The sequence below is a fragment of the Dreissena polymorpha genome, chromosome 15 (genome assembly GCF_020536995.1).
Source record: "Dreissena polymorpha isolate Duluth1 chromosome 15, UMN_Dpol_1.0, whole genome shotgun sequence".
NCBI lineage: Eukaryota > Metazoa > Mollusca > Bivalvia > Myida > Dreissenidae > Dreissena > Dreissena polymorpha.
The window spans coordinates 44,964,057-44,989,280 of NC_068369.1; the positions used below are offsets into that span (position 1 = coordinate 44,964,057).

Consider the following 25,224-nt stretch of genomic DNA (forward strand, 5'->3'; position numbering starts at 1 on the left):
AATGGACACTCAAGTCCAAAGACAACAAGCACTGGTTCTGGCAAAGAAATGGACACACAAGTCCAAAGACACAAATGCAGTGGTTCTGGCAAGGAAATGGACACTCAAGTCAAAAGACACAAATGCACTGGTTCTGGCAAGGAAATGGACACTCAAGTCCAAAGGCACAAATGCACTGGTTCTGGTATGGAAATGGAAGTCCAAATACACCAAGCACTGGTCCTACCCAGAAAATGGACACTCAAGTCCAAATACACTGAGCACTGGTTCTGGCCAAGGAAACGGACACATAAGTCCAAAGACACAAATGCACTGCTTCTGGCAAGGAAACAGACACATAAGTCCAGACACAAATGCACTGCTTCTGGCAAGGAAACAGACAAACAAGTCTAAATACACACATGCACTGCTTCTGGCAAGGAAACAGACAAACAAGTCCAAAGACACAAATGCACTGCTTCTGGCCAAGAAATGCACACTTGAGAAGTATCTCAATAAGCATAATAATTTTGATGAAATGGAGCTATAATAAATTGTTTTTAAATGATGAGTGAACAGACACACCTTATATTGAGAATACCACCAAAGTTGAACTGCCCTGGTTCATCTTCATGCAGATTCCAGGCGACATAACTGATAAAGAAACAACAGTAGATGATTACCAACGTCTGTGCAAAATATCTGAAAACAATGAACGACTCTCAAATGTGGTTCAGTTCAACAAAAGTTTAAAGTGTGCAATTTTCTTAAAGGGGCCTTTTTACGTTTGGGTAAATTGACAAAATTGAAAAAAGTTGTTTCAGGTTCGCAAATTTTGTTAAATTATGATATTTGTGAGGAAACAGTAATACTGAACATTTACCGTGCTCTAAAATATACATTATATGCATCTTTTGACGATTTAAAAACCCAAAAATTATTAAGCATTGCAACGCGAAACAAATTAATAATTTGGAGAGTTCTGTTGTTGTTATATTTTGTGAAACTGCGAGGATTGCTTATATGAAGTATCAAAAACATCTGGAATTGTTTTAGGAAGAATGGCCGAGTGGTCTAAGTGGTAGACTTTTTCCTCTAGGACTCCGTGGTTCGAGCCCTGCTGAGGGTTACCTTTTTTTTCTTTTTTAAATTGTATTATTGATTTTTAACTGGAGCTTTGTGTATCCAATGTTTACATTTATCAATATAAAGCATTTAATGACAACTTCAAAACATGCCAAAATCTGTGAAAAGGCCTCTTTAAGAAATAACCATTTTCAATTACATATGAAATAATACATGTAATCATACTGACTATCTTAAATAATGTTATTAATACAAAGACTAGACTGATTTGGACAGAGTAATTTTTGTAAAATTTGTATGTGAACACATTTCTTTTACTTTCTTATTTTATGTCACACAAAATATTTAAGACTTCCCACAAATACAAAGGAAGCCAATTTCAGCGACCTGTAAATTTCACCATGTATAAAGCACGACCTGTAAATTTCACCATGTATAAAGCACTATATACATAAGCTACGCTCTTCGAAAACAGGGATGAATGAATGTGTAAATAGTGTCATGCTTTATTAGCCTGTGCAGTCCACAAAGGCTAATCAGGGATAAAACTTTCTGCTTTCATACAATTTTTAGTTTAAAGGAAGTTTCTTCTAAACAGAAATCCAATCTAGGTGGAAAGTGTCAGCCTTGATTACCCTATGAGGACTGCAGGCCCTATGTAGGACAACACTGATTACCCTATGCGGACTGCAGGCCCTATGTAGGACAACACTTAATGCACATGCAAAAAGCACTGTTTTCTCTCAGCGGAGCTCAAATTTGCGTACGTTTCAAGCGCATTAAGACCGCAGTCTTTCATTTTCTGCATTCGGTCCTCCCAGTACTCTGGCATTACTCTAAAGTAATGCATGGCACCACTCAATATTCTCAAGGGCTTGCCCTCTAACAGGAATCTGCCATTCTTGAATTTCAAACTCCCGCTGCTTTCGTAAACTTTGTTTAAATCCTTTAATTTGGCACCCTTGACCTTCGCAATCGTGTTCACTTCGTCATCAGTTAATGGCCGACTAAACTTTTGTACTTGCTTACTTTTAATCGTATTTATTATCTCTTGAAAAGACATTTCTGTGAGTCCCTGGGAATTCTTGCTGTATTTCCACTTAATTACTTCAGCTTTCCTTTCAGGAGGGGGGAGTTCATTACTAATATTAGGTACACCTAATACCTGCCAAACTTTAACAGCAAAATACACAACACCAACAATGAACACGATCTTTAAAAGACTATAACGTCGAAACATATATCTGCCCAATCCCATCTTAGATTTATATTTATTTTCCTCTGCCTGATTGTCAACTTTTTCAGTCACGTTAGATCGTCTTCGCTGCGTGTCACCCTTCATTGATGTACCCTAAAACATAAATAACAGTATTGCTTTAATTACTCACCTGAGATTTAAAAGAACTGACCTGCTCTGTGCAGCTCAAGATGTCAACTTTCATAAAGAGTGAACAGTAAATGTAACTTTTAGAGTTCTAACAAGGTTTTACTGCAAAGCCATAAAAGGATAAATTCCCCGCTCCCTGGCGCAGTGCTCCAGCTAAGCCTAAATTGAAGGGCGCCCCGCCCTGCCCTTCCGAACCTCTGACCTGCCTTCCCTAGGGCCCCCCCCCTGCCCTTTATTTTTTTTATTTTTTTTACATATGATAATTAATAAATCTCTGATTACATTGTATTAAATGTATTCCTCATTGTAAACATTATTTTTGAATTGTTTAATAATGGTTTAATAATAATGGGAATAATATATTCTAACAATTATTAATATCATATAAATAAACATGCAACTGGAAGCATTCAAGAAACGCCCGTGCGCAAAAAACTGCCCTTTTGACAAAATACCGCGCATCGAAAGTGCCCTTTTGACAAAAAAGCCCCCCTGCCTTTTTTAAATCCTAGCTGGAGCACTGCTGGTGGACATGTTGTTTTGTTCAACAGGCCAGAACCATTTTCGAACAGATCCAAGATATAATAAGAACAATTGTTCTGACCAAGTTTCATGAAGATTGGACTGTAAATAAGACTTGAAGAGTGTTAAAAAATTGTTCAATAGACATATAAGGAAAAATGCCCCGCCCCTGGTGGCCATGCCTTTCAACCAACTGGAACCATTTTCGAACTCGTCCAAGATATCATGTGGACAAATCTTCTGACCAAGTTTCATGACGATAGGACAATAAATGTGGCCTCTTGAGTGTTAACAAGGTTTTACTATAGCCATATAAGGAAAAAAAGGGGATCACAAAAGCTCTTTATGAGCACATTGGGCTCAGGTGAGCTAAAAATGATAGTTATAAACAGGAATGAATTAACGAGTGTACTTCTTGTACATAATTCTCTATAGACTTTGATATTTGTATGACAATTTTTTACAAAGCATAATTTTTATGTGAAGGGAAAGAAATTGATATTTTAAGGGACTAGTCCTTTAAGACAAATTCCTGTGACATTCCACTCCTCCTAGTGATAACGTGATGACTACTTTGTCAAAGTAGTGTTTGTTTGATAAACAATGTGTATTTGTCATGTTGGTGTTTTTTTTGTTTTGTTTTTTTTAAACATAAGAGTTGTTTATTGCGTTCTTTATCAAATTAAGAAGATTTACTAAGTTTTGCATTTATAAAAAAAATTCACGTCCATGGTTAAATATCACAAAAAATCAGACATTTAACCAGAATCTTCAGCTTGACTTTAGCCAATACTCACTCCCCTTGACAAGAAAATGTGTGGCCTTTTCTTACCCCAGTGTTTTTTTCAGCATTTTGGGAATGGGGTCCATTTGAATTGGGAAAAATCTTGGCGTTTTTAATAAAATTTGGAAATTAGTGCTGTTTTTATTATGCTTATATTGCTTCACAATTTAGAATAAAAGAGTTTTTATTTTCTATATATACTAAGGTTCAACTTATAGAGGTGGATGTGAGATGAACTACATGTTAAGATCTATATAAAAACAAGAGCTGTCACCATAGGATGACTTATGTCCCCTATAAACGCTTGATAGAAGTTATGAGCTTTTTTCGAAACCGAAACGCAGATTTCGAAACCTAAACGCGGACCATAAGTTCAAGGTCAAGGTCACAGGTGTAAAAAAATGTGTGGGTATGGAAAGGCCTTGTCCATATACACATGCATACCAAATATGAAGGTTATATCTCAAGGGACATAGAAGTTATGAGCATTTTTCAAAACCTAAACGCAGATTTCGAAACCTAAACGCGGACCCTAACTTCAAGGTAAAGGTCACAGGGGTCAAATTTTTTTTGCGTATAAAAGGCCTTGACCATGTACACATGCATACCAAATATGAAGGTTATATCTCAAGGGACATAGAAGTTATGAGCATTTTTCAAAACCTAAACGCAGATTTCGAAACCTAAACGCGGACCCTAAGTTCAAGGTCAAGGTCACAGGGGTAAAAAAATGTGTGCATATGGAAATGCCTTGTCCATGTACACATGCATACCAAATATGAAGGTTATATCTCAAGGGACATAGAAGTAATGAGCATTTTTCGAAACCTAAACGCAAAGTGTGACGGAAAGACGGACAGACAGACGGACAGTACGATCACTATATGCCCTCTTTTCTTTGAAAGGGGCATAATAATATAAATATATAAAAAAAATTGAAAACCTTCAATTGGGAATGTAAAGGTCCCATTGGGGAAAAATATATAATTTTTATATTGGGAATGGGGTCGAATACCGGCCCAAATTTTCAACGAAAAAAACACACACTGTGCCCTGCTCACTCTAAAGAAGTATTAAACATCATATTCGTCCCAATGTGGGAAATATCAAGAGTGAAATAGCAGAGTGTTGCGTCCCATTGTGGGAAATATCAAGAGTGAAATAGCAGAGTGCTGCATCCCATTGTGGGAAATATCAAGAGTGAAATAGCAGAGTGCTGCATCCCATTGTGGGAAATATCAAGAGTGAAATAGCAGAGTGCTGCATCCCATTGTGGGAAATATCAAGAGTGAATTAGCAGAGTGCTGCATTCCATTGTGGGAAATATCAAGAGTGAAATAGCAGAGTGCTGCATCCCATTGTGGGAAATATCAAGAGTGAAATAGCAGAGTGCTGCATCCTACACTTTTTCTTAACCCATCTTGCTCTTCTTGATTGCTGAACATCTAAAGTGAGATAATCTGAAGTTAAGAATTTTAATACATGTATATTAATTTGCACATATGCACAGGGAAAAAAGTCAAAATTAATGATTAAAACCTTACTTTCAAATGTTTCATAAAGGAATTCCTTGGACTTTTGTCATACGCGTCAGGGTTTAAACCGTGTTCCTAGTAGGCACAACCCAGTACCTTTAGTGATCTTAGTGTTCCTAGCAAGCACCACCATTACCTATAGTGATCTCTATCAGTGTTCCTAGTGAGCACCACCCAGTACCTTTAGTGATCTCTCTCAGTGTTCCTAGTGAGCACCACCCAGTACCTTTAGTGATGTTAGTGTTCCTAGTGAGCACCACCCAGTACCTTTAGTGATCTTAGTGTTCCTAGTGAGCACCACTCAGTACCTTTAGTGATGTTAGTGTTCCTAGTGAGCACCACCCAGTACCTTTAGTGATGTTAGTGTTCCTAGTGAGCACCACCCAGTACCTTAAGTGATCTCTCTCAGTGTTCCTAGTGAGCACCACCCAGTACCTTAAGTGATCTCTCTCAGTGTTCCTAGTGAGCACCACCCAGTACCTTAAGTGATCTCTCTCAGTGTTCCTAGTGAGCACCACCCAGTACCTTAAGTGATCTCTCTCAGTGTTCCTAGTGAGCACCACCCAGTACCTTAAGTGATCTCTCTCAGTGTTCCTAGTGAGCACCACCCAGTACCTTTAGTAATGTTAGTGTTCCTAGTGAGCAACACCCAGTACCTTTAGTGATCTTAGTGTTCCTAGTGAGCACCACCCAGTACCTTTAGTGATCTCAGTGTTCCTAGTGAGCACCAACCAGTACCTTTAGTGATCTCAGTGTTCCTAGTGAGCACCACCCAGTACCTTTAGTTATCTTAGAGTTCCTAGTTAGCACCACCTTGTACCTTTAGTGAACTTAGTGTACCTAGTGAGCACCACCGGGTACCTTTAGCAATCTAAGTGTTCCTAGTGAGCACCACCCAGTACCTTTAGAGGTCTTAGTGTTCCTAATGAGCACCACCCAGTATCTTTAGAGATCATAGTGTTCCTAGTGAGCTCAACATAGTACCTTTAGAGATCTAAGTGTTCCTAGTGAGCAACACCCAGTACCTTTAGTGATCTTAGTGTTCCAAGTGAGCACCATCCAGTATCTTTAGAGATCTGAGTGTTCCTAATGAGCTCCACCCAGTACCTTTAGTGATCTTAGTGTTCCTAGTGAGCAACCACCAGTACCTTTAGTAATCATAGTGTTCCTAGTGAGCACCACCCAGTACCTTTAGTGATCTTAGTGTTCCTAGTGAGCACCACCAAGTACCTTTAGTGATCTTAGTGTTCCTAGTGAGCATCACCTAGTACCTTTAGTGATCTTAGTGTTCCTAGTGAGCACCACCCAGTACCTTTAGTGATCTTAGTGTCCCTAGTGAGCACCACCCAGTACCTTTAGTGATCTTAGTGTTCCTAGTGAGCACCACTCAGTACCTTTAGTAATCTTAGTGTTCCTAGTGAGCAATCCGGACAAAGTTTCAGCCGGACGGACAGACAGACCGACAGGACCAATTACTATATCCCCTCCGATTTTTTTTTCGGCGGGGATAATGAGCACCACCCAGTGCCTTTAGAGATCTTAGTGTTCCTTATCAGCACCACCCAGTACCTTTAGTGATCTTAGTGTTCCTAGTGAGCACCACCCAGTACCTTTAGTGATCTTAGTGTCCCTAGTGAGCACCACCCAGTACCTTTAGTGATCTTAGTGTTCCTAGTGAGCACCACCCAGTACCTTTAGTGATCTTAGTGTTCCTAGTGAGCACCACCCAGTACCTTTAGTGATCTTAGTGTCCCTAGTGAGCACCACCCAGTACCTTTAGTGATCTTAGTGTCCCTAGTGAGCACCACCCAGTACCTTTAGTGATCTTAGTGTTCCTAGTGAGCACCACTCAGTACCTTTAGTAATCTTAGTGTTCCTAGTGAGCACCACCCAGTACCTTTAGTGATCTTAGTGTTCCTAGTGAGCACCACTCAGTACCTTTAGTAATCTTAGTGTTCCTAGTGAGCACCAACCAGTACCTTTAGTGATCTTAGTGTTCCTAGTGAGCACCATATAGTACTTTTAGTTATCTTAGTGAGCACCACCCAGTACCTTTAGTAATCTTAGTGTTCCTAGTGAGCACCACCAAGTACCTTTAGTGATCTTAGTGTTCCTAGTGAGCATCACCTAGTACCTTTAGTGATCTTAGTGTTCCTAGTGAGCACCACTCAGTACCTTTAGTGATCTTAGTGTTCCTAGTGAGCACCATCCAGTATCTTTAGAGATCTTAGTGTTCCTAGTGAGCACCACCCAGAACCTTTAGTAATCTTTGTGTTCCTAGTGAGCACCACCCAGAACCTTTAGTAATCTTTGTGTTCCTAGTGAGCACCATGTAGTACCTTTAGTGATCTTAGTGAGCACCACCTAGTACCTTTAGTAATCTTAGTGTTCCTAGTGAGCACGACCCAGTACCTTTAGTGATATCAGTGTTCCTAGTGAGCACCATCCAGTATCTTGAGAGATCTTAGTGTTCCTAACAAGAGCTTGTCACAGAAGTGCCAAATCCCCACCGAAATGTGTTTGCTTGTATGACAACATTTGCTTTAGAAAGTAGAATAATATTTGTAAAAACAAATAAAGGGAGATAATTCATTATGCTCCGGACAAAACTTTACTTTGAAATTAAATAAAGGGAGATAATTCAAACACTAAGGTAGATAGAGTTATGGTTCTTAGTCACAGCACTTCTCCTACTTGCCATCTGTTTATATTTCAAGTTTCAAGTAAATCCCTTCAGTAGATTTAGCGTTATGCTCCGGACAAAAAAATTACTTTAAAATTATATAAAAGGGGAGATAATTAAAAAACTAAGGTATATAGAGTTATGGTTTTGGGTCACTGCACTTCTCCTAGTTGCCATCTGTTTATATTTCAAGTTTCAAGTAAATCCCTTTAGTAGATTTAGAGTTGTGCTCCGGACAAAAATTTACTTTAAAGTTATATAAAAGGGGAGATAATTCAAAATTTAAGGTAGATAGAGTTATGGTTCTTAGTCACTGCACTTTTCCTACTTGCCATCTGTTTATATTTAACGTTTCAAGTAAATCCCTTCAGTAGATTTAGAGTTATGCTCCGGACAAAAATTTACTTTAATTTTATATAAAAGGGGAGATAATTCAAAAACTACGGTAGATAGAGTTGTGGTTCTTGGTCACTGCACTTCTCCTAGTTGCCATCTGTTTATATTTCAAGTAAATCCCTTAAGTATATTAAGAGTTATGCTCCAGACAAAAATTTACTTTAAAGTTATATAAAAGGTGAGATAATTCAAAAACTAAGGTAGATAGAGTTATGGTTCTTCGTCACTGCACTTCTCCTAGTTGCCATCTGTTTATATTCTAAGTTTAAAGTAAATCCATTGAAAAAGATTTGGAGTTACAAATGTATAATCCGGACAAAGTTTCAGCCGGACGGACAGACAGACCGACAGGACCAATTACTATATCCCCTCCGATTTTTTTTTCGGCGGGGATAATGAGCACCACCCAGTGCCTTTAGAGATCTTAGTGTTCCTTATCAGCACCACCCAGTACCTTTAGTGATCTTAGTGTTCCTAGTGAGCACCACCCAGTACCTTTAGTGATCTTAGTGTTCCTAGTGAGCACCACCCAGTACCTTTAGTGATGTTAGTGTTCCTAGTGAGCACCACCCAGTACCTTTAGTGATCTAAGTGTTCCTAGTGAGCACCATATAGTACTTTTAGTTATCTTAGTGAGCACCACCTTGTACCTTTAGTGATCTAAGTGTTCCTAGTGAGCACCATATAGTACTTTTAGTTATCTTAGTGAGCACCACCTTGTACCTTTATTGATCTAAGTGTTCCTAGTGAGCACCATATAGTACTTTTAGTTATCTTAGTGAGCACCACCTTGTACCTTTAGTAATCTAAGTGTTCCTAGTGAGCACCATATAGTACTTTTAGTTATCTTAGTGAGCACCACCTTGTACCTTTAGTAATCTAAGTGTTCCTAGTGAGCACCACCCAGTACCTTTAGTGATCTTAGTGTTCCTAGTGAGCACCACCCAGTACCTTTAGTTATCTTAGTGTTCCTAGTGAGCACCATATAGTACTTTTAGTTATCTTAGTGAGCACCACCTTGTACCTTTAGTAATCTTAGTGTTCCTAGTGAGCACCATATAGTACTTTTAGTTATCTTAGTGTTCTTAGTGAGCACCACCTTGTACCTTTAGTAATCTTAGTGTTCCTAGTGAGCACCACCCAGTACCTTTAGTGATCTCAGTGTTCCTAGTGAGCACCACTCAGTACCTTTAGTAATCTTAGTGTTCCTAGTGAGCACCACCCAGTACCTTTAGTGATCTCAGTGTTCCTAGTGTGCACCACCCAGTACCTTTAGTGATCTTTGATCCTTCACTACAAACTTATTCTTAAAAGTTTCTGAAAACTCTATGAGAGAATCTTAATGGTTGTTAAATAAAATAAATTGGTTCTTGTATGTGAAGGGTCTTCATTAGGTCAAGTTTGGGAGTCATTTTCTTCAAGGATTTTACCAAGGACCTTCTCTATTTCAGCCACGGAAACGCTTAAATAATTCAAGGCAGCGGCTAGAAAGACATTCAAAAAGAAGAATCTTGCAGTATGATAAAGTTTTGGAATAAATTTATCAGCTTTCAACAACTTTCAAATTGAAAAGAATGTTAATGCATATAACTGACCGCAATAAACAAATACATGTAAATTTGCTGAACAAATGCACTGGTTGTAATATGGTTTAAGTAAAGTATTATCCAGATAATTCCATAACTTTAAATCTTAACATCTGCTATGAATGAAAGCTTTAAATATATTGATTGATGTAAATTACTGCAAGAGAGAGCAAAGGTTATCGGTTTATTTAAATGCATCATCAATAAATTACAGCTATGGTAGATTTTTTAGAATGTGGCCTCTTGTGTGTTCAAAAAGGAAATAATGGCAACGCACAATGGACAACAAACAAAAGGCAGCCTCCAAACTTTACCCATCAAATGATCACCAAATCGGTGAAATCTCAGCTCGGGAAATAGAAAAATTCTCTTTTTTGCAGTAAAACTACACAGAAAAGACTGTTAAAAAATAAAACAAAAATCAACTTACACACCTCAGAATTACATGTAAATGTCAAATATTTAATGTTTACAACAACACTGCCTTAAGTTACTGCCGTTACATATTTTCTACACGTATCTATCTTCTCTAGATTTTAGTGTTAAGTACTGCTCGCAGTTTTCAAGTAATCCATGAGAACTATGCCCTGCTTCCGAATCTGCCCGAAGCCAATGTAGCGTTTGCTTGTAAATGTTCCGATATCGTAGCGGGAAATTCACATGGAATACATGTATATTGGGACACACACACACAAAAGAAGCATTTTGTATTGCGCTAAATGTATGTCACATATAGCTTTGAAATTTTGGCTATTGCTATAAGGAACACTGATTTTTTATGTGTCAACTTTATTTTTTGAAATATTGTTCAAAATATTTGTTGATGCCCTTTTAACAAATTGTCATCATCAAAATGTCTTGACTTTGGGGTTTACTATACCAACAAACATATTAAATTGAACTCATACATGTACTCAAATTCAAATGAAATCTGAATATCTTAAAGCCACATTAATACTCATAATCAAATAATATTTAGTAAAATAAAGTAAACCCATAAAATATACTAGTTCCATATAGCAATAGCCAAAATTCCAATGCTAGATGTGGTCTAGTAACATTGAAATAACGAGATACAAATGCTTTTTTTGTGTGACAATAATATTCAATGTGAATTTCTCACGACGATATCCGAACATTTACCAGTGAACACGACATTGGCTTTGGGCAGCTCATGAGAACTAGGTCGAGCTTCCGGTGCTGCTCGAAGCCAATCTCGAGTTTGACAAACGTGTAAACGTTTAGATATCTGGAGTCTTGACACCGTATGCATGCTTAAAACAGTAAATAAATTACATACCTATACATTATGGAATTCATTATAGAATTCTAAAGACATCACATTGTCCATTAACAAATACACGTCTGTGTGGAGCCTTTTTGATTGTCCTTTGTCAGTCAGCAAAACTTACTGTCTCATCTTCATAGCCAATGTGGCTATGAAACATTCAACGTTTGATAGCCAGAGGCAAGCTTTAATACCGGAAACAATTTATAGTTATTTAAGATTAAAAGTATCATCAACTATTCATAGTTATTTAAGATTAAAAGTATCATGCACATAAAATATATATGTATAGCCATTAGGCATCCAAGATGAAAATCACAGTAGTAGTGGTCATGCTTTAATTACATTATTGATATCCTCCTTTAAAGGAGTATATTCACTGTGAGATTTTACACGGTATTTTTATGCCCCCAGATCAAATGATCGGGGGTATATTGTTTTGGCCGGTCTGTCTGTCTGTCTGTCATTGTATGTGTCTGTCATTGTATGTGTCACAAAACTTTAACATTGGTCATAACTTTTGCAATATTGATTATAGCAACTTGATATTTGGCATGCATGTGTATCTCATGGAGCTGCACATTTTGAGTGGTGAAAGGTCAAGGTCATCCTTCAAGGTCAAAGGTACAAAAAAATCAAAGTGGCGCAATAGGGGGCATTGTGTTTTTAACAAACACATCTCTTGTTTCAATCTTTTTTATCATGGTTTTTCAAATATGATTGAGTATTGATTTCCAAGAGTAAGTTGCAATTTTGTCATGATGTTATGCAATAAGATTGACTCATGATGAACAACACACAAAATACATGTATAAATAGTCCTATAATTAAATATAAACATAAACAAATTGGTAAATGGCAAATTTGCCTAAAGAAAATTTAGAGACAGGGGGTCCCCCTGAATGGACATAAACAAATTGGTCAATGGCGAATTTAATTGTCTAAAGAAATGTTTTAGCCAGGCGGAGTCCTGAATGGACATAAACAAAATGGTCAATGGCGAATTTGTCTAAAGAAAATTTAGATTGAGGTGGAGCCCTGAGTGGACATAAACAAATTGGTCAATGGCAAATATGCCTCAAGAAATGTTCGAGCCCTGAAACATACTTTTTGACATATAACTTGCTCATATCAGCACAAGAGCATGATTGGAAGCTCATAAGTGTGACTCTCTCTCTGAAAACAGGAGGCTTGTCAGGACTGAGCATGAGTGTCATTTTCAATTATTGTAACATCATCTCCTTTCACGCATGAAACAAATTGTTACAATAGCAGACTTAACAGTGCTTTGTACTTTCTAACCATATCAAAGGAAATACAGTTTCAACTTTACTACTATCATTTCACAATGCAAATGGTTAACAAGTCCAAATGACAATATTAAGATTTCTTCTTTAAAAAATCCATGTATGGTAAAAATATCAAAAGTGAAGAAAGCATCATGTGATTAAAGCGCTACAAAAACCTATTTGCTGATATTAAAAAAAACAGTTTTTTTTTCATTAAAAATTGAGTCAAGTATCTAGTCCCATTTCAAATGGAAAAAAGTATGTATTTTTACCAAATGGGTCCCACAAATTCCAAATTGATTTATTTTTTTTACAGATCTCAACAATTTTTTCATCTCCCATCCAGCTATATAAGTTTTACCTTTTTAAATATTACTGAAAACACAATTTTCATCTCAATTTTGAAGCATTGTTTAGCAAACAACTACAACACTTATTTCCCAATTTTTATCAAAACATTGCGAATTTTCCCAATCCAAAATTTTTCCAAAATGTAAGAAAAAAAAACAACAGCAAAAGAACTACATGTACAAAAGCCTTTCGTCAAATGTCTTTGATATCATAAAAAGGTTGCTGCAACTAGAATGTTCACATCGGCTAAGATGTTCACAAGGTCAAGGAATGGTCAAGGTTGGCATGGGTCCCAGATAACAAAGTATGTTCCTTAACAAACCCACGTTCTCATTTTGAATAGACACAAATAGTTCAAACAGGGTTCGACATTAACTTTTTTTTACAACAAGACCGTCGGACCAGCTCCTCTTAAAATGTACTAGCCCGAACCTGATGTCTACTAGACTATAAATGACATAGCAAATGAACACAATTGTGTCATGTAACTGTTTAATCAGGATTAATCAGTAAATAATCAGTGAACACCAGATATTTTTATGCATAGAGTAAAACAATAAAATAACCCTTTTTTTTGCTTTTCTTCGTCAAATTCAAACCATGGGAACTGACTCGATTTTCCATCTAGGATAAAATTGTCGTTTTCGTGTTTCTTCATATTTACGTTTCGTGTCAGTTAAGCGTCGAATTCTTTTTTATTAAATGATTTGTCGGACATAAATCCGAACTTGAACAAAGCAATTATTTAAATTACATTATCTTGTCTGCTACGCAAAAATGTTTACATTGACGATACCGATTTTCCATAGAAGTCGTAAAATCATGCTCTACAGTTTTACAACACTGCAGAAAATTATTAATATTCATGACAACTTGACCAATTGAAACAAGCAATTTCTGCAGGAAGCTCTCCTTTGCGTCTAAAAATAGCGATGAATCATGTGAATGCTCCGCGTTTATTTAAATATACTAGTTTTGTTTTAATGTAAATAACGGATACAAGAGTAATTTTACACATTAAAAGTAAAGGTTTTCACAGCAGTTATTTATAGTTATATGAATCAGTATAGATTTTTTTTTCAATTTATGTACGACCAATCGGACAAGCTAGCCCGCAGTTTTACTAGCCCGACCACCGATCTTACTAGACAATGTCTGTCGGACGTGCCTTAGTGTCGAACCCTGTCAAATCATAAATTTTTTAACATTTACCAAGACCCTCACTTTGGGAAACTTTAATCATAAATGTCCAAGGTTTGACATCTTTCGCACATGTTTGGATAAATGAATTAAGTCATTCATAAGCAGACTTTTTCCAGGCAGTTTTAGCACAGCCATACTGTCGTTCCTGAACTTTATAAACCAATTTTGCCGCAGAGCTGTATTTTCTGATCATGTTGTGATGATGCTTGAAATCTTTAAAATAATAAAATTACTTCAAAGCCCTGATCAAAATGTTTTTTGCATTCTACCAAAGACAGATCAAGCCACGCACATGCTTATCAGGTGATTGTGTATAAAGGCATAGACACAATGTGTCAATAAAACAAGCTGTGTATGGGGGTCAGTTATGATGTTTGACCCTTAATGATGGTCAAAATGATCAATAACTATGGGAACATGTGGTGTTAAAGGCAACGATTTTACGTTGCTATGCACATCTGTTCTATATGTCACTGTTCCAAGCTGGCAGACAATGGACAAAAAAAGAGTGACCATTCTCTACAAAAATGAAAAATAATCAAATAAACGACAGACAGCATAAACATGTAGTTAGTAGGCATTAATGAATTGTGTGTGTACATTAACTATGGATAGAATGCTTCAGGCACAAACCAAAAATATTTATTAGAAATCCACTCAAACATAATGAATGTCAGGAAAAAAGAGTTTTTGTAATTTGGAGTTCCGTCATTCTCCTCCCAAACTAAAACAGTTTACATGATTATCATTTGAAAATGAACAAGAGGGCCATGATGGCCCATGAATCGCTCACCTGACTAACCAAATACAATCCCAACCCAGTTTTCATCAAGTTTAACATTCTGACCAAATTTCATGAAGATTGGATGAAAACTGAGACCTCTATTGTTTTACACAAGGTTTTTCTATTATTTGACCTTGTGACCTAGTTTTTTACCCAAGATGACCCAAATACAAACCCAACCCAGATTTCATTAAGATAAACATTCTGACCAAATTTCATAAAGATTGAATGAAAACTGCGACCTTTTCTATTATTTCACCTAGTGACCTAGTTTTTTTACCTAGTGACCTAGTTTTTGACCCCAGATGACCCAAATACAATCCCAACCCAGATTTCATCAAGATACAATGTAAACATTCTTACCAAATTTCATGAAGATTGGATGAAAACTGTGACCTCTACTGTCTACACAAACAAATTTTTGACGGTTTTTTTAATATTTGACCTAGTGACCTAGTTTTTTTACCCAAGATGACCCAAATACAAACCCAACCCAGATTTCATTAAGATAAACATTCTAACCAAATTTCATAAAGATTGAATGAAAACTGCGACCTTTTCTATTATTTCACCTAGTGACCTAGTTTTTGACCCCAGATGACCCAAATACAATCCCAACCCAGATTTCATCAAGATAAACATTCTTACCAAATTTCATGAAGATTGGATGAAAACTGTGACCTCTACTGTCTACACAAACAAATTTTTGACGGTTTTTCTAATATTTGACCTAGTGACCTATTTTTTGACCTCAGATGACCCAAATACAATCCCAACCTAGATTTCATCAAGATAAACATTCTGACCAAATTTCATAAAGATTGGATGAAAACTGCAACCTCTATTGTCTACACAAGGTTTTTCTATTATTTGACCTAGTGACCTAGTTTTTGACCCCAGATGACCCAAATACATTCCCAAGCCAGATTTCATCAAGATAAACATTCTGATCAAAATTTTTAAAGATTGGATGAAAACTGCGACCTCTATTGTCTACACAAGGTTCTTCTATTATTTGACCTAGTTTTTGACCTAGTGACCTAGGTTTTGACCCCAGATGACCCAAATACAATCCCAACCCAGATTTCATGAAGATAAACATTCTGACCAAATTTCATAAACATTGGATAAAAACTGTGACCTCTACTGTCTACACAAACAAATTGATGATGATTTTTCAATTATTTGACCTAGTGACCTAGCTTTTGACCCCAGTTGACCCAAATACAATCACAACCCAGATTTCATCAAGATAAACATTCTGAACAAATTTCATAAAGATTGGATGAAAACTGCGACTTTTATTGTCTACACAAGGTTTTTCTATTATTTGACCTAGTTTTTGACCTAGTGACCTAGTTTTTGACCCCAGATGTCCCAAATACAATCCCAACCCAGATTTCATCAAGATAAACATTCTGACAAAATTTCCTTAAAGATTGGATGAAAACTGTGACCTCTACTGTCTACACAAACAAATTGTTGACGGACGGACGCACACACGCACGCACACACAACGGACCCCGGACATCACACGGTCACATAAGCTCACCATGTCACTTCTTGACAGGTGAGCTAAAAAACAAGTATGGTTTGATTTATATGTTAGTGGATCTGTGTATAATCAGATACACATGCATTATCTGCTCTATTGTGTTTGTCATGCTGTATGGTTTAATGTAACAGCATGGAACTGAAATCAAAGGTTTCACATGTATACTGAATAACACTATGCTTCTGCTTCTAAAAATGGTGGTCGAGATGGTGCGAAAACTTAGTCAATGAAAAACGTATGTGGAGTTTATAGCAAAGTTCTTGTTTAAATGTGAAAAATCGACCAACCATAGCCTTCTGTCATAACTGACATTTGGGCATTGAGAATGACACACTTTGAATTTGGGGTCATATCTTTGAAACTTTTAGATATTTTGGACATACTTGGTGGATTTTCATCAAATAAACCGTATAGACTATACGGACCATGGACCATACGGCCCAGATTTGCGGACCATATGGCCCAGGTTTGCGGACTACTGCCCAGATTTGCGAACAATACGGACCATATGTCTTTACGCCATGTAGATTATTTTAATACACAAAATACTACACTGCTTAGTATGCTGTGATACTATACATATGTAAAAACTTAAAGACGGGTAATGAAACGTTTGTGTTCGTGATTATTTCACTCAAGTTATTCATATACTCATATTTGTTACTCATGTTAATTGTGTCATCAATTATTCATTTAAAGAGTATGCATTCATGGATAAAATCTATTTTTATAAAATTGGACATTAATATTTATTAAAATTAATAGATGCAGCTTGGTGATAACGTTAATAAAATTTCTTACATCACTTAAATATTTTCCGTATGGTCCGCAAATCTGCTATGGGCCGTTTAGTCCGCTAATCTCCGCCGTTTAGTCCGCTAATCTCGGCTTTATAGTCTGATCTGTATGGTCCGCAAATGTTCAAATTAAAACAAGTGTATTGTCATTAATGTTAATACAGCAACTTTTAGTATTTTATTTAATTTATTGATACAACATTAAAGGAAGTGGAACACGAAATTAATATTAATATAGACATGGTCCGTGCGGTCCGCAAATCGGGGCTGTATGGTCCGCAAATGTTCAAATTTAAACAAGTATGTTGTCATTAATGTTTTATCAGCAACTTTAAATATTTTATTAAATTTATTGATACAATATTGAAGGAGTGGGGCACGAAATAAATATTAATATAGACATGGTCTGTACTGTCCGCAAATCGGGTCTGTATGGTCCACAAATGTTGAAATTTAAACAAGTATGTTGTAATTAATATTATTTCAGCAACTTTAAATGTTTTATTAAATTTATCGACACAATACTGAAGGATCAGAATATGAAATGAATATTAATTCTGACATGTTCGGTAAGGTCAAAAACTCTGAGTGGTTTGGTTTGCAAATGTTAAAAAATTTAAACAAGAATGTAGTCACTAATGCCATTACATCAACTTTAATATTTTATTAAATGTATTAATACAATATTAGGAAGTGGAACATTAATTCACACATGTTTTGTATGGTCCGCAAATCTGGGCTGTATAGTCCGCAAATCTGGGTCTTATAGTACGCAAAACTGGGCTGTATGATCCGCTAATTTGGGCCGTATGGTCCATATCGTCCCTAATTCAAATAAACAGTGTTTAATCATAGACCCTTCCTGCTGGCAACCACAACATGTGTGCATTGTTTGATCTTCCATGCTGTTGCATAGTGTTAATCAATACACCAGTGAAATCATCGTTGGATATAATTTCTTTTATAAAATATAAATAATAAGGACCAAAAAAAATTCTAGTGATTTATACCTGTGTCAACATTTAAATTTGATTTAAAATAACACTGGATTTACCGAGTTCGGTAATGCAAGTGTCTATTTTTCACTTGAATATTGTAATACCTTAACAAAATTATATCCGTTGAAAAATAACAATGTCGTGGATCAAGAAATTAAACTGTATTAAACTGAAAGCATCGGTTCAAATTGTTTAATGGTTGAAATCCATTTTGTTTGATCACGTGATTGCCACGTGACTCACTTTAAAGGTTGGTGTAAAATCCGAATGGTCCATTTTGCAGGGTAAAAGTGGGTGTTGTCATCTATTAACGGGCCGTCACATCGTGTAAAATTTCCAAACTGATTTATCTAATTAGCTCAAGCGAATGAATAATCTTTATAAATAATAAGCATGAGATAAGTTTAGTGAGCTGACAATACAATTGTCAGAAAAATTTGATTCAATGCAATATCTGTAGACTCTCTAATTAATTCGTTCCATATAAGCAGCTCTAATTTAATCTACATTTGTAACATATTTACTTTATTTTAACTCGATAAAATTATTAATAAAATATTTTTAAATATATTTTGCTTGGAATCAATTGATACTTGTATTTTTAATAGCATTGAGTGTGAATCAAACCTGATACCTCTATTATTAATGCAGAGCAAAAAACGTTTCGAACACATGACGAAACCGAGGATGATGTGTATGTTTATGATGCCATAAGCGTATTTATGACCACAGTCACTGTTTGCAATGTCAGAAAAACATTTTGATCGCAGCGTAGCGTGGTCCTTTCGTTAGTATAGCTCGATTGGGCATTGTTGGCTCGTGTACTACTTAAATGTACCCCGGTTACTCGTAAGTATACTCAAAGACCTATAGATAACATTATCTATAGGTCTTTGGTATACTTAAGTGTACCCCGGGTAGGGAAAATATACATATACGTACCCGGCAAATTTAAACTTTATCCGAGTTTTATTCCCGCCAAAGTCCGATGTCGTAAAACGCGCTACGGAACAGAAAACTATTTTCTATTTGAACATAACCTGCCTCGACATGGTTTTTTGAGTAGGAGTTTCGATAATATATCGGTCTTTTTTACAGAATATGGATATACATATGAACATAATTATTTTAAAAAGCCGACAACGAACAATTTAGCATAAGAAATCACGGGTACGTTTCAGTATATTTACCGTACACGGTGTACCCGGTGTACATTTAAGTATACTTATACGAGTACCAGGGGTACATTTAAGTAGTACCCAAGCCGACCAGTCGAGCATTAGTATACTGATTCAAAACTATAGCGGTAAGAGCCAACACGGCATCTATCTTTTAGGTAAATACCATTTTATTGACATGGACCTGGTCAGTGTATGTTTAAGTAAATTTGATGATTTGCGCTCACCACACAATAAGTTAGGTAACACAAATATTAACCTGTATGAACAACACTTTCCTTACGAATTACCAACGGGAATGTACTTATTAGGTTACCGTGTAGCCTACGTACCGGTATATGAAGTTACCGATTACAAACATTTAATTCTAAGCTGCCGGTTACTTAATTTGTACAAAAATAATTTGTCGCCGAAGCTTTTGTCACAGTACAATAAACCAAGAAGTTAATGTAGAGATATACACCATTGAACTACAGCATACTAGTAATACATCGTATTAATTTAAATATATATATATATATATAAGCACTTGGTTGACTGCAAAAGTGCAATAAATAAATCAAAGCGCCATAGGCGCTGAAGGCCTGGGGGTAGGTTTAGTATGACGTAAAATGCATTTACGATGTTTTGTCCGAATTTCACCCTTTGTCCGAATTTATACGGATTGAACCTAGTGGCTGAGTGCAGAAGCTCTGAGACTGTAAGACAAGACAATAGTTGTGTATAAACTACAGTGTACATAGACGGTGGAGGATAACACGATACTGGTTGTGGGAACGATAACCTTTGTTCAACCATGTACAGATCTGGTAGAGGTTCGTCTACATAGGCGGTGAAGATATACAACAACAACAACATGGCCGCGAAAAACTGTTATTGTTGGCGTCAAATAAATCACTTTCAATAGCCTAAAATAGCTTTCTATTACATAATTAACAGATCAGAAAACACTCATACTTCCTTTGTAATGTGTATACAAAAGAAAATCCACTTAAGCCTAAGTCTCACTTTTCCCGGTAGAGCCCCGGTCCATCCCGGTTTGCTAACGCCGGTCGACCGGCGAGGACCGGGATGATTCGTAGATTTTTTTTAACGCAGTCACACTATTTCCCGGTGCCGCCCCGGTTGAAGCCGGTCAACAGCCCGGCAGAGTCACGGTCAACCCGGACTGGCTACGGTTTATCCCGGTGAAGCCCCGGCACAGCCCCGGTTGTCGCCGGTAGTGCCACGGTGTAAACCGGCAGCGTCCCGGAATAGCCCCGGTTGTCGCCGGTAGTGCCCCGGTCGAGCCCCGGTGAAAGCCGGCTAAGCCCCGGTATACCGTAACACCGCCGGCACTCTATACCGGCATCAGACCCCGGCAGAGCTACGGCAACACCCCGGTTTTACCCCGGTCGTCGCCGGTAATGCCCCGGCGGAGCCCCGGTGAATGCCGGTGGCGTTCCGGGAGAGCTCCTGTTTTCTTATATACCGTAGCTATACCGGGACTCTAACGACATTCACCGGGGCGTTGCCGTAGCTCTGCCGGGGTCTGTATGGGCCCCGGTGGAGCTACGGTGCCGTCCCGGTTGTTCCCGGTGCGCGTCGGTCGTTGCCGATCCTTCCCGGTGACGCCCGGTTTATCCCGGAGGTATTAAACATTTTAATACTTTCCCGGTTGAGCCCCGGTTTTCCCCGGTTCATCCCGGTCAACCCCGATGGAGCCCCGGTTCATCTCGGTAGAGCCCCGGTTCATCCCGGTAGATCCGGATCACGCAAAGGGGCTCCGCCGGCATCATAGTGAGACTGGGCCTTTACCCTGATAAAGAACGGTGTACAGATTGTGTACGTTGTCTCGCGTAGAACTTTTCGCGCTCTATTTGCGCGCTCGATCTGCGCAGTGAAATATCATATCCGGTAACTTCCGAGAATTATCAGGAAAACAAATCTTCTTACTGTCTCCGTAGACACTCGTATCTTTTCGGCCTAGACCGTCAAGTGAGTAACTTATTCTCGCATGAATATGCAAACAATAATAAAAACTATGTCGTAGCCAATGCTTAGCAATTTTGTTTCAATAATATTTTTTACACGTTTTATGACACTGTCATGTTATATAGTGATGTTCTGTATTTACAAGGCGGGTTATTGAGATCTGCGAAAACTCTTTGAAAGCACATGAATTACCGCCAAGTGGTAAATCGGACTTTTTGGGAATTCATTCGTGGGTTTAGGCAGCCAGCCAATTTTGACTGTCTCAGAAATTTGTATCATTACTATGGCTTTATGGCTACGCCCCAGGCCAAAAATAATTTACTTTGCACCCGATTAACGAGTCCGTCGTTAAAACATTTAACAGTAGCGAAGTAGCATTCGTGCCATTCGGTCAAGCAGGAAAATATAGCTGTAAACAATTGAATTGTGACCTGACAATAATACAAGAAAAACAAATTTTCTTACAGAATCAAACTAACAGATTAAGTGCAAATTTACATCATAGATTGTTCCTGAAACGATACATACCGTAAACGAATGATTATTGTTTTGTTGCTGATGGTGTGGATGCTGATGTCGTTGCTATTAATGGTGATTTTCTTGTAGCTATTACGCTGACATTATTGTAAAGACGTTGTCGTTGTTGATGATCTTAATGTTCTTTACGACGACGATAGTGCTGATAACGTTGTTGTTGATGTTGATGTTCTTGTGGTTGATAGCAACGACATTGTTGGTGAGGTTGTCATTGTTGTTTATTATGAAGTTCTTGATGTTGATCACGACGACATTGTTGCTGAGAGTGTCGTTTTTGTCGAGGATGGTGTTGTTATTGATAATAATGTTGCTGTGGATGGCGATGATAAATTTTGTGATTGTGATAAAAGCTCCAGTTAAAAACAAGAATAAAATTAAAGAAACAAGAAACAAGTAACCCTTAACTGGGCTTGAACCACTGACCCCTGGAGAAAAAGTTTATCGTTTAGAGAACATCCATGCTTATACAAAGAGTATTTAATACTTTATATAAGCAATCCTCGCAGTGTCACACAATATAACGACTACAACAAAACTCTCCATATTATTCAATCGTTTCGCGTTGCAACGCTTTATAATTTTCAGGTTTTTAAATCGTTAAAAGATTCATTTAATGGATATTTTAGACCATGTTTCAGTATTACTGTTTCCTCACAAATATCATACCAACAACGAAAGTTTGCGAATCTGAAACATGTTTTTTAATTTTGTCAATTTATCAAAACATAAAAAGACCCCTCTAAGTGAAGAATATGTGTCAAAAGACAAGCATATGGAAAGATGAACAGACCGTCTGTCTGATTGCATTAATATGCTCCTCGCCGTTTTTACAATATTCCTGTGTTATTTTTTTTCCCAAATTTACGATGCCCGTAAGCGCTTTATAGGCTGCATTATGTGTGGACCCGGAGTGTTTGCCAGCACCCATACTTCATTCACATAGTTTACTCACGAAAGTTTAGCAGAATGTAGAAGTATTTCCATGTTGACCAATGACCATATTCGACTGAGATGAGAAATAAAGAAAGAATGCTGGCCACTAACGGACCCACTTGCCTTCAAATTCGCAAAAAGCTCACATTTATTTATTTTTTTACTTTTTGAGACTCACATGAAATATTTATTGCAGATCCATATCGGTTCTTTTGGTACCTGAATGCACTTGCTTTTAATATACCCACAATGATCTTGCATCTTTGACTTCATACATATGCGATTGTATTCCGTGAACAATTGCTTGCTTGCGCTTATGGACCAATATGAATCTTTGTGGGATCCGTGGGACCCATATACAGCTTTGCTTTCCCACATTGAGCATAAGACCAACGAGTACGTCCATAACATGACCGCAGCATGACAGCAACACTTGTTGGCTCACAAGAATCCCCCTGGCGACCGACACACGACGAAAGCTGGCTTGTTTTGGACACATCAACGGGCATGACTCTCCGCGCAAGACCGTGATTCAGATTTTTAATTAAACATACATATTTAATTTTTAGACACAATATTAATTTTGAACTCGGCTGAGATATTTTTTTATTAGAATAATTATTCCGACAGAGTTTTATTAAGATTGGACACATAAGCGAATTCTAGCTAAAGTGTTAATATACTTTTCATATTAAGCATGTATAACCCAGTTTCAATCTCAGACAATATTTCATTAGGACATATGTTGTGACCTAGATTAAGGAAGATTGTCCAATAGATGTGGCCGATAGGGCATAAACCAAGTTTCACTATTTCAACATTATTTGCCACTTCCGTTACTTTTATTTTATACATGAAGCCCAGTGGTTGGTACACGCGTTTCTCGCCTATGCGACAGAGTTTAAAGGGACCTTTTCACAGATTTTGGCATATTTTGAAGTTTGTCATTAAATGCTATATATTGATAAATGTAAACATTGGATCTTAAAAGCTCCAGTAAAAAAAACAAGAATAAAATTTAAAAAAGGAAAACAAGTAGCCGGTACCAGGGCTCGAACCAGTGACCCCCTGAGTCCTGGAATTAGTCTGAAGTAAAAACGCATTAGCCCTCTCGACTATTCCGCCGGTTATTCACAGTTGAAGTATTTTATAGCATATATAAGCAATCTTCGTAGTTTCGTAAATTTAAACGACAACATCAGAACTCTCAAAATTATTCAATCGTTTCGCGTTGCAACGCTTTATAATTTATAGGTTTTGAAATCGTCAAAAAAATACATATAATGGCTATATTGGACTATGGTAAATGTTCAGTTATACTGTTTCCTCACAAATATCATAACTAAAACGAAAATTTGCGAATCTGAAACAATTTTTTTCAATTTTGTCAATTTACCAAACCGTGAAAAGATCCCTTTAATCCCCGTTCCACGAAGAATATGAGTTTGGTTGTCGACAGGGTAGGTGGGGTTTCCTCCGGGTACTTCGGCTCCCCCCACCCCCAACACGCAGGACCAAACAAAAAAGTGAGTCAAATAGTTAATATGGTAATACTGTTGGGACACACTCCTCACACAAAAAGCCTACGGCGCAGAAGGACCTCATAGACTTTGAAATACCCGCACATTAAAGTAGCAATATGTGACCATTAATTTGGGTCCACGTAGACGACGAAAACTTTGGCGATGACGAGAATGATGGAGTCACGCTTTTCGCGATGAAACGTTAAGGAATCGAAAATTCGTGGAATACACAAACTGTCCGAATTTTACACACAATGCTAAAAGATATAGTTCGTGTTAACAAGTTCTCAATTAATGCACGAAATAGACCCATAAATTTCAGACACAAAATACTCTTTCCACAGCTCTTGTCTACACAAATTATCAATAATTACCATCAGCATCCTGTTGAGTTATTCAAATCTTATATAGATAGTGTAATTATTGCTCTGTTAAAAATTGCTAATAGAAATATTTTTTGGATATAAAAGGCGTTCTTCGGCCAATGTCTGAACATAAAATGTTGACCTGTAGTGTAAAAATGTAAATCCCCTACTCTATGGATTGTCTATATTAAAGAATAATTTATTGTTCTGGCATTCTGACAGCAGTATGACAGAATGCACTTGTTGAGTAAGCACTGAGGTGCTCTCTGTTCGGATAAGAATTTAACAAATTTTGACCTAATGAGTAATCTTGTTCGACCAAAACAACTAGACTTGAGCTGTCATACTCGATAGAACTTTGCCAAATCGTCGCCTTTTAAGGATATACCAGTCAACGCAGCTGGTAAACAGTGATGTCGTTTTCTGACAGGTAAATATGATGATGTCAGTTGCTCTCAAACATTAACAGATTATTTCCACTTCCTCAATGA

The 25,224-nt window shown here is 37.2% G+C and overlaps 2 protein-coding genes across 50 annotated transcripts in view; one reads left to right on the plus strand and one right to left on the minus strand.

Moving 5' to 3' along the window:
- The window catches only part of LOC127859476 (beta-galactosidase-1-like protein 2), a 74,769-nt gene extending 56,301 nt beyond the window's left edge, over nt 1-18,468 (minus strand). For 48 of the 49 annotated variants that reach the window (XM_052396880.1, XM_052396919.1, XM_052396911.1 and 45 more), the window contains exons 1-3: nt 18,236-18,288; nt 1,833-2,416; nt 565-633 (exon numbers count right to left, since the gene is read on the minus strand). In XM_052396880.1, coding sequence (XP_052252840.1) covers nt 565-633; nt 1,833-2,416; nt 18,236-18,247 — 665 coding nt within the window. In that variant the 5' untranslated portion in view covers nt 18,248-18,288. Of the gene's footprint in view, nt 1-564; nt 634-1,832; nt 2,417-18,235; nt 18,289-18,327 lie in introns of those variants that run through there. The other variant, XM_052396922.1, reaches the window with a different exon arrangement.
- A 6,356-nt stretch (nt 18,469-24,824) lies between these two features.
- The window catches only part of LOC127859842 (rho guanine nucleotide exchange factor 12-like), a 206,812-nt gene continuing 206,412 nt past the window's right edge, over nt 24,825-25,224 (plus strand). The window contains exon 1 of the mRNA XM_052397366.1: nt 24,825-25,163. Within this exon, the coding sequence (XP_052253326.1) occupies nt 25,147-25,163 (17 nt within the window). The 5' untranslated portion in view covers nt 24,825-25,146. The remainder of the gene's footprint in view (nt 25,164-25,224) is intronic.